This window comes from Hippopotamus amphibius, chromosome 7 (genome assembly GCF_030028045.1).
Source record: "Hippopotamus amphibius kiboko isolate mHipAmp2 chromosome 7, mHipAmp2.hap2, whole genome shotgun sequence".
Classification (NCBI taxonomy): domain Eukaryota; kingdom Metazoa; phylum Chordata; class Mammalia; order Artiodactyla; family Hippopotamidae; genus Hippopotamus; species Hippopotamus amphibius.
This window is the reverse complement of record NC_080192.1, coordinates 39108726-39123358: the sequence shown is the minus strand read 5'-3', so window position 1 is coordinate 39123358 and position 14633 is coordinate 39108726. Positions and strand designations below refer to the sequence as shown.

General features: G+C 36.3%; 1 protein-coding gene across 2 annotated transcripts in view; it reads left to right on the top strand.

The window, feature by feature from the left end:
- SYT1 (synaptotagmin 1) overlaps positions 1-14633 on the top strand; it is a 412783-nt gene that overhangs the window by 212831 nt on the left and 185319 nt on the right. For both annotated transcript variants that reach the window (XM_057743300.1, XM_057743299.1), the window contains exon 3: positions 4906-5088. In XM_057743300.1, coding sequence (XP_057599283.1) covers positions 4923-5088 — 166 coding nt within the window. In that variant the 5' untranslated portion in view covers positions 4906-4922. The remainder of the gene's footprint in view (positions 1-4905; positions 5089-14633) is intronic.

Sequence of the window (14633 nt, the reverse complement as noted above, 5' to 3'; positions counted from 1 at the left end):
TTTTCCTCATTTTATACCACAAATGTATTAACCTTTGTGATACCTTAAAATTTTTCTACGTTCTATTTTAACCAGTGGCCGTTTTGCATATTATATTTGCTAAATATGTAGCTGAATCCTTCTTTCTTGCAGGTTAGCTTTTTATATCACGTCGTAAAGTTTTTGTTTGTTTTCGTTTTTTAAATCCGGCATTAGAAAATAAATCTCTTTCTGCAAGGTACAGTTTTCTCAAGAACAAAACAGTTTTAAAGGTTTTTTTCCTCTGTGTAATTTAAAATAATTCAGGCTTATAAAATATTGACAGTGTAAACATTCGGGGAAAAGAAACAGTGAGTATCTTACCACAAGGTTGACATTTTTAAGTGTTATCTTTCCAACCTCCTTTATACAAAAGATCTTACCTAGAAAAATTGGACATACTTTATATAATGTTTCATAATTTGCATTTTCATCTAATACTCTATTTCCAGGTTTGTTAATATTTACCTTTAAGATAATTTTAATAACATTATTTTATGGATTTCCATAATTTAAGTCTCTCTGTTAGGTAGTTTCTGGTCTTCTAATACTATAAATAAGTTACTATAAATATCCTTATATTAAATTAATTCTTTATTGAGGATTCTTGGAAAAAAGAAGGAGTGCTTCTACAGCTGTTATCATGTTCTTTTGCTTTGGCCTCTATAAATTATTTTTCTAAACTGTGGTCTTTACCCATTGCCAAGTTTTTGGTATCCTCACCTTCACATCTGTATTTATCCACATTTACAATGAATTTATATTAACTTTCAGTTTTTGGACTATTTGTTAAACATTTTTTTTGGTCAGGAGGGATTTGTATTTCTTTCTTTTAGAATGGCTTGCTCGTGTCCTTTGTACTCAGCTTTCTTCTAGGCAGGAATTTATTTTTCTATTCAATAATATTTCTCTTGGCATATTTCAAGATGTTAAATTCCACTTTAATAAACTCAATGGCTATACCTCAAAATTAATCAATCTCTTTCCTATTAGTAAGATGATTTGTGTTTTCTATTTGCTGGTAAACCAATTCAAAAGAAAATCATAAATAACTTTCCACTACTGATTTAATTGTTTCATAATACTTAAATGTTATTAATGGAGTAGACTAGTGGAAGGAACCTTGGATCAGGCTAAATCTGCGTAAAACAAATCACTTAACCTCTCCACAACCCTTTTTTTCCCTGTAAAATATGACCAAGTTACTTTTCAGGGTTGTGATGAGAATTGAGGCTATTATACGTAAATATCAATGCCAGCATTTTGGCACAAAATAGGTTCTTAAATGGCATCTTTAGTTTTTATCAGTCTCATTTAGTGCTATTGTATCTTAACAGGTCCCTTACTATAATGATTTTCCAAACTGTAGGTCGCAAACCAACAGTGGTTTGTGAAACTAATAAACATAACTGGAATTTTTTTACTAAAACAGAACAGAATAGATTGGAATATATCGGAATATTCACACATAGTAAGAGCTAGTTTATTCTGTGAAAAGTGTTCAGTATTTAACATATAGGGGGAGAGTGTGCATACTGGAGCACAGTACACAATGTACTTCTTACTAAGGAGTATAGTCCAAAACTCCTTCAAGAAAACCACAATTTTATTAGATTTTAGTCTCACAGTGTACAAGTTCCTTATACTAGTGGCTAGGACACTAGGTTCAAATCTCAACTCCACTAATTACTACTGTCTAACTGTGAACCAATTGCATAAATTCTGTATGCCTTAGTCTCCTTACCTGTAAAATGGGTGCTAATTATACTTCTCTCATGGGAGTGGTGTGAGAACTGTATGATTTCACATATCTAAGATACTTAGCAGGTCCTCAATGTGTTGGCTATTTTTTTATCAAGACTTGAGTAGAATATACATTTTTTTCCTGAATAAACAAACACCACCACATGCACTAAAGTACATAAGAGAATATAAAGTCATCACATTAGTCAGGACTGAATAATCAGCTAGTTTTTCCATCTGCAAAATGATGCTTCTTGATAAGCGTCTTATTTCCATAAATGTGCATTTTCGAGAGCCATGTAACTATTCTTAGTTTTATTATTTACAAACAATATCTCTCAAAATATAAAGGAATGAAAATAAATTCAGCAATTAGTCTTTGTCAGTATATTAGATCCTTAATGCCCATTATATCTTTATAATTTGTGAAAGACTTTTTTTAATTTTCAGTGGTGTATATTAAGTGAAAGAAGCATTGTCTATATATTTCTTACATAATCTTTCCACGATTTTTAAAAAAAATCAGAAATGGCAGGGATAATATCATTGGATAATAAGTTACAAGTTTATGGATTTTCCCTTTGTATGATGAAACACCTTCCAAGCACACCTTATGTCTGAAGAGGGTCCTTTTTGGAAGTTATAGACACATTCTTTGCCTCCTTAACAACAACAACAAAAAGTACTGAGTAAACTTCAAGTGCCTTTTCTAAATGTTGATTGTGTTTAATAAAAGTCTTATTTTTTCTATAACCTTTTAGATCATTCAGCTTATATATAGAAATGTTTTATATTCCAAAATCAACTGGGGAAATATGAAAATATCTAACAACCCAAGAGAAAGGACCCAAACATCTGTGTGCACAGAAGCAATAAACAACTGTGTAGCCACTTGGAGGGAGCAGCCAAACGCCAGGCTCGTCCCAGCAATGCCACCCCACTTCCAGAACATGACAGACATTGAGCTGAAACAGACAACATGCCTTTAATTTTACGATAAAACTGTTGTATTTAGCTATTTTCTGTAGCACAGTCATTTCCTTTAAATCCCACAGTAAACCCACATAATTCCTCAAATATCCTCAACTATCCTGAGGAGATACGTAATAAATGCATATCACATCTGGCAATTCTCATAGCAGAAAACAAATTCATTTTTTAATACATACAGATATTTCATGCATATGTACGTGTTCGTGTGCATGTTTGTGTAGTTGTAGTCTTGCTACTTCACATGAAATATAAGAGTTAAGGTATCAGCAGTATCAATAGTTTCACCTAGGTTGTGCCAACAGATTTTTGCAGGGAGACAAAAGCCAAAGCTACACAGAATCAGAAAATCAGGAAACGTTTCTGGGAAGTGACCTTGAGTTAGAAAACATAAAATTTGTCCACAATCTGGAAAAATCTGAGCTGCCAAATGCTATTAGGAAGGAAGGGAGGGATGGATCAATCGACTGACTGATCAGTCAGTCAATAGAAGGAACAAACGTATATGCCAGACATTGTGCTGAATTCTTTGTTTAGATTAAAATCGTACATACTTGGTATGATTATTCTCCTCTTACAAATGAAGAAACTCAAGAATAGAGAAGCCCTGAACTCCTGTCTGATTCTACCCCTTAGGAATGTATTGTAGCTACTAGTGAAAAATTCAAAGCTTTGAAAAGAGAACTAATCTATAATAAAATTTGATTATGTACATATTTATATCAGCCTCATCCATTATCTCCTTTCAGGACACCCAAAATCTGTAGATTTTGATTAAGATTTTAATAAATCCCATACATCTGAGATTATTCTACTTTCAATTGTACTTTCACTAAATATGTAAGTAGGCATAATTAATTCACAGAAGATTTGAATTATGTAAAAACCCTTTACCTGTCTGCTGGTTATTTCCATTTCTTTGCAACTCAAGAGGGTTTTATGGGTCCATCAACTTCCCTGCTGAGACTGTGATGTTAGGCCCAGGCCTACTTATATTTATCTATTTCTGCCCCAAATCATGTCCACTCTCACCAGCACAGCCTGGAATCTTACATCACACAGTAACATTATTAAAGTTCAGATGTTTAGATTGGAGACCATGACTTCAATTGTACCCCTTTAGAAGACCTTCCTTACATTTATAGAGCACTTCACATGTACTAAGAAAAATCTAGGCAGAAAGGTTTCAATTTGTCATATTTCAAAAGATGTGTAAGTTAAGAGGTTTAATGCCTTGTCAAACTTCTTTCAGCTAGTGAAGAAAACTAAAACTATTTTCTGTATTCAAGGCTGATTTTTTCATTGACTACCTTAAGGATTCATTTTTTTAATATTTTGGATATAAACATTTAAAGTAATTGAATTACTTTAATTTAATAAAATAATTACTTTAAGTAATTTAATAAAATAATTCAATAATATAATCAAACTAAACTGAAATAACTAGACAAGTCATGTTTTATCATCAGTGCCTTGGTCAATCATGCCACATTTACAGTGGCTTCAAAAATTCACCCAGCAAGACAAGTAAATTATTGAGCATAGTATTATCTACAGTAAATGTCAAAAAAAAATAACTCAGAGGAAAGCATACTATCAATAAATGAGATTCAAGAACTAATTTCTATATAACATTCAGGAATCTTAGAGTATCAATGTTACAATAGTATTCTTTACAACCATTTTAAAATTTACTAACATTTTGAATGTGTGCTATCATTTATAATTTATCAACACTTCCAATATAAATATTTGGTCTCTTCTCTCCTTTTAGAAAACGCAAAACGTTTAGAGTACAGAGCGTGTGTGTTGTCAGCAATTGTTTCATGGACATTTCAGTAGGATATGGGTTAAAAAGTTAAATCTATATAGCAAATATTGCCTGTATGAGTAACTAATAGATTTGACAGTTTTATTTTATTGTTAGGAGAAAATGCTTTCAATAACTATGTCTGGTCTTACCTTCTGGGGAGGAACCTTCTCTGTGGTTCCATAAATATTTCATGAACCAACATAAAGTAATATGCTAATGACAGACTATTTACCCAGTGAGCAGGTGTACCCTCTGATGTTTTTTCATCTCTAGAATAGCTCGGGTGTGGCGTCAGTTAAACCATTTTTAATTGTTCTTTTTTTGCTTCCCTCCCCTCACAGTTTCACCTGCACCGAAAATGGTGAGCGAGAGTCATCATGAGGCCCTGGCAGCCCCGCCAGTCACCACTGTGGCCACTGTCCTACCAAATAATGCCACAGAGCCAGCCAGTCCTGGGGAAGGAAAGGAGCATGGCTTTTCTAAGCTGAAGGAGAAGTTTATGAATGAGCTGCATAAAATTCCATGTGAGTATTATATAGTGCTACTGGAGTAAAAATACATGGTTGAAAATTGACGTACCCATTGGGGAAAAAAGCAGAATTCCTCTTCACCTAAGTGTACATTTGATTTTTTATTGTTGGAATGGTAGTGTTCCAAAAATAAAATGGAATATTCTTGGGAGTGGAATATTCTTCTTAAATCTTTAAATACACTTGATAAATGAAAATCCGATGTATAAAAAAACTGTGTCTTGTGTTTACTGTGGGTGGGCTCTTTTTTTTAAATCTTCTTCAGTGTCTCTTTCTCCAGAGAAGGTTAATCTTTATGGGTTGTGCTGTATGTATTTTAGATTTCTATTTATGAAATTATTCCATTGTAAAGATTATTTCTAAGCAATGGCTAAAATGTACTTTCCCATTCTTACAAGTTCAGTTTTCTTTCACTCATTTGTTACTATTTCAAAAGCATTTGCACAGTTTTTAACATTTTCTTTGTTGTCATCAGGAAAGAGAATAATTTGGACCTGCGTTTATTTGTGTGGGTGTAACACTAAGTCCAACCAGTGGCATTTAATTTAAATCATAAACTCCAGGTTGGTCTTTTTGCTTCAGATGTGAACGTTTACTATGCACTAGACACTTCTCTAGGTTCTGGGAAAGTAAGTTTTGGCCCTTAGTGGGGCCAAAGAAATAATCAGTAAGGAGGCAAATGTATATGGTACATCATAAAATGGTAAATACCATAAGGAAAACAGAAGGAGAGTACGTGACGTGGGAAAAGGAAGGGGGTAGAGGGTAAAAGGTTATTATTTTTTCGGATGATCTGAGTCGATTTCCTTTGTAAGGAAAGCTGGAGGAAGTGGTGGGGGGGGGTGCGGGGGGTCGTTCTAAAACCTGTGAAATACGAAGGCCCTGAGGCTAGAAGCTGCCTGGAACAGCAAGGAGCTCAGTGTGCCTTCAGGAGAATAAAACAAGGTAGAGAATGGCAGAAGACAAACCTGAGGCCTTATTATATGGAGCCTTGTGAATTGTTCTAAGGAAGCTCGATTTTACTCTGAGAGAAATAAAATGCCTTCAGAACGTTTTGAGCAGAGCTATCCCATGATCTGATGGAGGTTTTTCTTAAAAAAATCACTCTTGCTGTTGTGTTGAAAATGTGCTTAGAGGGGTGAGGACAGAAGATAAAGCAGGCTGTGCAATAATCTAGATGAGAGATTTACAGAAGTTATAAGAATTATTCTATAAGGACATTGAGAAATTAAATGAATACTACAGGGAATCAACTTCTTATTCTCCCAGGGGTTAACAACTTGTTGATCTGTTTGTCCATTTTTAACAAATTCAGGTACATCTGAGAGACACTCAGCACAGCTGTCAGTAATTTCCATTCTCAGCAAGAAGCTTCATAACCTAGGGAAGATGGAGATGGTCCAACAGAGCGAGCCCTAGGATGGGAAGCGCAGGCTCTTAGGTTCTCTTCCTTGCTCTGCTGCTGAGCTGATGGACCGATTTGGGTATCTTTTGATATGACTTTGAAGTCATAACTACAGGGCAAAAACCAAATGCATCTGTCATGGGGGCAAATTCTCACTCGAATATTTTATTGAAATGCTTGCTTTAAAAGAAATGTGTTATAGGGAAGCAGAGAAAGCAATGAACAACAACAAATCAAATTTGTCTTCAACACCATTTCCTTCTCTGGACGAGTAAACAATAGGAGAAGCAATGGCAATGTTGATAACAGCGGGGTTTAATGTTCCCTGTGTATCCACATACCCATTCTCTCATCTCCTTTAGGCCTTTAACTATAATAAATTTTTAATTTAATTTCTAACACCAAAGAAAGCATCATTTCAATGCTTGACTGTGTCATTCACATCGAAAACAAGTTGTTTCCATATTTATAGTGATAACTCCATCTTTTAGCCTTCTCCATTTAGGACCAGCTATTACTTTCTATTTTCCTCTCTGTTCATCAGCAGGAAAAGAATCAGCTGGGAAAAAAATATCTTCTGCAGCTCTCCCTTCTTTTTTTTTCTTTCCCTTGGCTAATCTTATTTCCTTCCTTTCTCCCAAGTCACTGTCCCATTCCTGTGTTTCTTTCTGGGGCACTGGAAATTAGACCAGGTAATCAGTCTTCCTCCATGGAGGTTTGCTTTTGACCAGCAACCTAAAATAATAGAATGCCAGAGGATCTAGGTAACACCTCTAGAAATATTACGTTGCTAGCTCTCTCCATGATTGAATGGGAAGAAAGAACCGAAGTACCTAAAATTTTTAAACGGCTTGGTAAATAAGTTTAGAAAAACTAAATCATAAACACAGCCATGCAGTTTTAGGATAAATATGTAACTGCATATTTTACACTTTCATTTTAATCCATCACAATTTTTACTGCCCATGTAATTGAAATTTCTAATGGGATTTATATACACAGGGAGCAGCACTCAACAGAAATGAAACATGCCCCTAAATCAAATTCCTTGAGGAGTGTATGTTATATAAAGGTCACCCCTTTTGACTTGGTGTGATACAGTGTGACGCTAATGACAGGTAACACATTAGAGTACTAATTGATTTCCATCTCTGAACTAAATGTTGGCTATCTGGCAGATGTGTTTTTTTGCAAAATTGATAGCAAACAGCTTTAGTCTGTCACTTGCAATTCCCACTTGTGAGAAGAGCGGTGTCACAGTGGCAGGGAGCGTGCATGTCATTAGTTTGGTAATCTGCAGAGTCCAGCGCGGAGCATACTCAGACCAAACTGCCTGGTGATATCATCCACACCACCACAGGGCTTCAGAGAAAAGAAGCAAGAGGAAATGCTGAATGTGGAGCACTTTTATCTGACAACTCGTTCTGCACGCTGTTATCTAAATGAAGCACACCAGGCTTTTCAGAGTGTTTCTTTATTTTGCAACTTTGATTTTCCTATGACGAGGGCCATGGTTGCTTTGTAAAGCATGAACTCGTGTCATCCAAATAGCTGTGATTAAGGTTTTGATATTCATGAGCTTCTTGAAGTCAAGTGCACCTTTCCTGAAGCACAGCAGAAAACCAAATAGCCGGAGCTTGACTCTCAGTCTAGTATAAGAGCAAGTGGGCTAAGGGTAGGTATGTAATTTGTGCAGAAATACGATTGGATAGCCAGTCTAACACAGGGATCAAAAACACAAGCTTTGGTTACAGACTGCATGGACTCAGATCTTAGCTCTGCCACATCCTAGCTCTGTGACCTTGGGGATTATTTCATCTTTCTGTGCATCAGTTTCTGCTGGTATAATACGGAGATTAAAAACAATCTCTCTGTCATTGGGTTGTTGGGTAAAGGCATAATGCATAGGAAGTGCTTAGCAGAGTGTGTGGCACACAGTAAGCTTCCTGCAAGTGTCAGCTGCTATTAGAGTCAAGCTGTCATTTTTAACAAGTCTATTTCTCTTTTAGAAAAGCCCTCTATTCAAGTCAGACAGACACCCCAACAGAAAATTCCAGAACTTTGCAGCCAAATGTTCAAGCATTGCATTCTTTAAATCCATTCCAAGGATGCCTGTTCTAGGAAAGACAAATTCCTTCTTGGTGTTTCCTCTCCCCGTCATCTCTAATTTTCCTCTGTGATTTCATTTTCTTACTCCATCATTCCTTTTAGCCTACAGGTGTGCTCCAAGTCCACATATTTGCAAGTGCCTAGTGAAAGTCTGTGCATCATAGGTGCTTCAGAAATGTCAGTTTCCTTCTTACACGCTCTAAACTTTTCTTCTTCCCTTACCTCCTCCGTCTCTCACCATTCTCGCTTCCTCCTTCATATCTACATCTGAGTGGAAGCCATAACCTAGATCCTGACATCTGTTTCTTCAGCTCCCATTAACAACTCAGCTCCTTCCACTCTGATTTCCATCTGTGAAGTATTGTTTAAAGGGTCGCCAGATACTTCCTTTTGCACAATTATGAGGGTGACTGTCAGTCTTCACTTGGTCAGCTATCTCTGCATTGTTATGATCAGTGGTCATCATCTGAAAGATCTTGGTTTCCAGGAATCTACTCTCATTTCCTCCTCTTCCTGCCTTCCCTCCTTATTCTCTTTCATTGACTGGTCCTGCCTTTTCATCGTCTTTCCTTCCCGTAAGTGGCAGAGGTCATGGTTTACAGGGTTCCATTTTTAATCCTGTTCCAGTCTTATTCCACATGCTCTCACTGGACTGTCTCATTCCCCAGCTACTCAGATAAGAAATCTCACCATTATCCTTGTCTCCCTGATCTGTTGCACCTCCAATTCCATACCTGCATTCATTTAAGTCCTGTTAAATCTCTTCCTTAAAAACCTCTCAAAACCAGCCAGCACTTTGCTTTTCTCTCTTCCTGAATTCCCTTTCCTCATTAACCCTGACACATACTTTTTTTTTTTTAAATCACTCCACCAGTTCAAATGTTACCTTTTAGATGAGAATTTCCCTCATTTCTCAAAGCAGAAGTATTTGAGTCATCTTCCAACCTTTCAAAGTTCTTCATTAAAATATGTATCTTGGTTACCTTGTTTTGTTTTGTTATACCTGTCTTTCTCACTGAAATGTAAACTGCTCAGAGGCAGGGACAATTTCTTACACACATTCGTATCCCCCATACTTTGAAAGTACCTGCCGCCATGCTAGAAATAACAGTATAGGTATTACCAGATTACAAATATTAACATTACACCAAACATTGTGGTTCTTGTGCCATGCTTGGAAAAACTATGATCTCGAAAGTAACAGTTTTCAAACCTTTTTAGCCAAGGACCCCTTTGTTCAGATAAAATATCATACAGAAATCTATGTACAGCAAGTCAGAGCTGCCTTGGTAAGTTAAAGGTATCTTCCTCACCCTCCCAAGACATATCAGCAGCTACAAAGCCACCTGGCTGTATGGAACACAGTTTGAAGGCAGTGGCCTGAACAAGTAGTAGATATATGAATGTTACCCCTCACAGCAATAATCAGTGAAACTCAACAACCGCTAGTGATGTAACTGGTTAAATATGGCACAAGCAAATATTCATCCATGAGGAAAAATGCAGTCCAGTAAACTATTTTCCATCGTGGGACTGCAGAATGAACATAATGCTATTGCCACGTTAGTGTCAAGAACACAATGTTAATTCAAGAAACATAGGAAGACAACCCTTAGGAACATACAGTAATCCTTTACTGTAATTATTGTAACGATTGCCAGTGTTCACTGAGCACTTCACATGGAAGCATGTACTGTGCATTCTGTGAAATCAACCTCCATTCTGCCCTGTAAAATCTCTACTAGGTGAGAATAATTATTATCCCCATTTTACAGATAAGAAGGCTGAAGCCTAGTAAGACACACATGGTACAGGTTGTAGGTGCAGGGCTGTGTCAGGAAAATTTTTGCAGTTTTGTGATTATGCCTTCACAAAATATCACAGAGACTACAGATGACCTCCACTGTTGCTCATCTCAACTGACTTGAAACGCTTAGGGCTCTATGTGCCTCTTCAGAGATACTGGTTGATATTTGATGTTTGTCTTTTGTTATTTGTTTTAATAACTGAATACATGGAATACAAGTTTAATACTAATTCAGAGTTTCTCCTTGGCTTTAAAGGCAAGTGTTTATTCACTTTATGTTTCTGCATTTCTTCTATTGGACTCACTCTGATAGACTGTCATGTGAAGAATCCGTTACTACCTGAGTACTGAGAGTTAGCTTCTGTTGCATTGTGTAGGTGAACTCCTCAAATACCACCCACTGACTCAGCTTCAGCTCTCATCTTGTTAACTCAGTTCTTCTCACGCTTCAGAAAAGACTGGCTAAAATGTTAAGTGAAATTATTCATTGTCAACCTCTACTAAATTGAAATATCTATAAGAAAAAAGTTACAGCACTGATGAGTGTTATTTTCAGAGCAAGTGCTTTGCAATATTGAGTGACTTCACCAGTGCAATGCTGAAGGAATCTGTTTGGGACAAGGATAAGGGTTGCAGTTCACAGCACAATGTAGTGATTCATGCTTGCACTCAATAAACGGTTTAGTTTATTTATATCATTTTTCAAGTTTAATTCTGATTCAAAATGTAGGAAATACATATACACATGTACACATATATGTATATGTGTATATGTATTTACAATGTGAATTCAATGTGTGTATTTAAAGAGTTACCATGAAAAATTTAATCCTATGGGAGAAAGTCTGTTTGGTTCTTAAAAGAGTTGGCACTGCCCCCTACAGGATGTTGTGAGTACTCACTGGGGCGTTTTTACTGTGCAGAAAAATGGGCATGAGGGGCAGCTACTGGCATTTAGAGGCCCTGGGCCTGGGAACCTACACAACTTCCAACATGTGCGACACTTTCACACAATGAGAAACTGCCCACATTCTCCACAAATTTCTCAATCTTCCTGGGATGTGCATAGAGGAGGAACTCCTGTTTATAATTACCTGAACCTAGAATGATTTGACATACGTGAAAGTGTTTTTGCATGACTCTGATATAAACTGAATATTCTAGCTTTTATTCTCTTGTTTTCCTAACCTCTGAACGTTCATTTGCTCCTGACTTTTTGCATCTTCTGACTGTCTCATTTCTCTAAATCCAAATATCCCTTTGAACGGTTGCGAGCAGTTGCAACCTCATCGTGTCTTCTAGTAAAGTTTTGTCTGAAGATTTTTACAATTAAATGTGAATTGTTTTATTATAAATTACTGTATTATTTCTCCTATATTATAGTTAGCACATTTTATTGATTTGTAAAATTTGTGTGGGTATGTTGTATCAGCTATTATTTATACTCTGAGTAAAAGGATTGTTATAAAATATCCATTATAATACTGATTTTAAAGAGCAAGTGTGTAATCTGACTCTACCAACAGCCTATATTCCATGTAGAAACCCAACAAAATTATATGCCATTGATGCTGTATTTCAGGAAGGTTGTTTAAATGTGTCCTTGAATTTTGTTTCCCTCTTGGAAGCCTATTATGCAGAAAATTCCCCCAAGAAATCCATGCCTTTAAAATGAACTAGTGTTGTGAGATTTTATAAACTTCCAAAGCATAGGTAATACAGAGTAACAGTAAGCACATTAAGCCACCAAGTGAATTAAGATCTCAGCAGAGTTTCTAGACCTTATTTAGCTATATTCCATTAGCATTTCAAAGATATTAAGTAAACACACCTAATAAAATAAGGGGAGTGAACCATATCTTGGACATATATTAAAAATAGCTCAGGAATCACCTTGCTGAAATACTGTACAAATAGACAAATACATTTAAAAATAAGTTTAAACATCTGTTTCTCACCACATAGCAGTTGCATGTCAAAATACAGGCTACATTTTCACTCAGGGAAGTCTGACTACAAATGCAAATCTATAAAGAAAACAGCAAAAGGAAAGAAGCTGAAAGACTGCTGTTTTCTCCCTATTCTAATGACAATGTAGATCTTTTATCACGCTGCTGACCTGTCAGGTTTGCGCCAGTTTCTATTAAATTAGAGAATTTAGAAGTGGAAACCAGAGGGAAATTAGGCGATGTGCCGTTATCTTTTTAGCACTCGGCTTTATTTTTCTTTGTTTTGATTTTCATTTCTGAGAACACTATAATAAAGGGATGTGAACTTGTTATCTTCTGAGTCCACATGCATCCCCAGTCTGCCTTTTAAATGAACTTAGATAATTTTGAAATAAAGATTAAGAAGATACTGGCCCATTTAAAAGTTTCCTCACCAAGGAATACTTTCATTAAAACCACTGTCCTGGAGGAATCTCAAAATCACTTCAACCCTCTGTCTTTTTCTCTTTGAAGCTTTTTACATACATATAAGTTTTTTTTTAAGGCAGCTACAAATAACAGAAATATATTTGACTAATAATTATGCCATTTATGGAAAGGAGAGTATACCTGTCCACAGAAACTTATAAAAGCACCAAGATCTCCGGGTAGTAAACCTTAACTGATAGAGTTACATGTTTCAATGCCTTGAAAGTATTATTTTATTGAAATAATTTTCCTTTCATTAGGATTTGAATCAGACTCTTTAAAATCAGTAAACTATTGCAGTAGATTAAAACACTGCTGTTATATAGATATTACTCCCTAAATTCTTCTGTACACTTCAGGAGCCTTAAGTTTTAAGACTGACTATACTTCTGAGTTAGTCACTCAGAGGCTCTGGCCCAATATTAGATATTAACCCGGGTTAGGGCAGTGTTATTTGTTACAGTAAAAGGCCAGGGGGCAAGCTCCAGAGTTGGTCTGCCTGGGTTCTAAGTCCCAGTTCTGCCATTACTACTATATGACCTTGGGCAAATCATTTAATCGCTGGGTAAAATGAGGATAATCATAGGACTCACCTCTGGGAAGGTGTGAGCAATAAGGTATTAATATACATAAAGTGCTTTAAACATTGTCTGGAATATAACATGGGCCATATTCAAAATTCATAAATTCCTAATGTCTATTTATATGGCTCCTACTGTGTGCTGGGCTGTGTATGCCACGCTTAGGAACTAAGCTAAAGCACATCATTTTAAATGTGCACTTTCTGGCTTCAATAGCATACAGGCTCAGAATTTTTCTACCAGAAGGACCTCTGAATTAAAGTGTCTGAGCAACACATCAACAGTGTTGTAAGATATGATATGGTTTTTGCATACATTCCAGCCTCATCTGCAATTATTCACCCTCACACAGTTGCTTCGGCAATACAGAGACTCAGAGTTACTGAATTTATTAGCCACTTTGTCCCACGCTTCCAGGGCTTTGCACAAACTCTCTTCTCTACCTGAAATTGCTTGCTGGCCACTGCTCATCTAGCTGGACTACTTTTAGTTATGCTTAAGAACTCCACTCTTTTTTCAAGATCTTCCCGTCCTCATGCTACCAACCCTGTAATCTACTATTCATCAGCAGTTCTCCCTCTGTAATAAGTCTGTGCTTTACATATGTTCATAATTTTTACTTTCTATTTTACTTTTGTGCTCTCTCTTAATACCAACCAATCTACATGAGATCAGAACACTGTCTTTTCATCTTTGTGTCTCCAACCTCAGCACAAAATGCAGGTCCTAGTAGGCAGAATTATTACTCTCCTTTAGCTCAAAAGATCTTAGATGATTATGTTAACAAGAAAAAGGCTTCCAAGATACAGAGAACAGAGTAGCAGAGGCCAGAGGCAGGAGGTGGGATGGGAAAAATGGGTGAAGGGGGTTAAAAGGTACAAACTTCCAGCTATAAAATCAATCAGTCAGGACTGACGGATGGCAAAGTAAGCTACAGCATGGTGACTATAGTTAATCATACTGTATTGTATATTTGAAAGTTGCTAAGAGAGGAGATATTAAAAGTTCTCATCACAAGAAAAAAAACATTTCTAACTGTGTGTAGTGATCGATGTTAACTAGATTTACGGGGGTGATCATTTCACAACATATGCAAGTATTGAATCATTACGTTGTACGTTTGAAACTCATATACTGTTATATGTCAATTATATATCTGTTTTTTAAAAAGGGCTTCCAAAGGGGTATTACCGGAAAGGGGTAATAATAGTCAAGGGTGA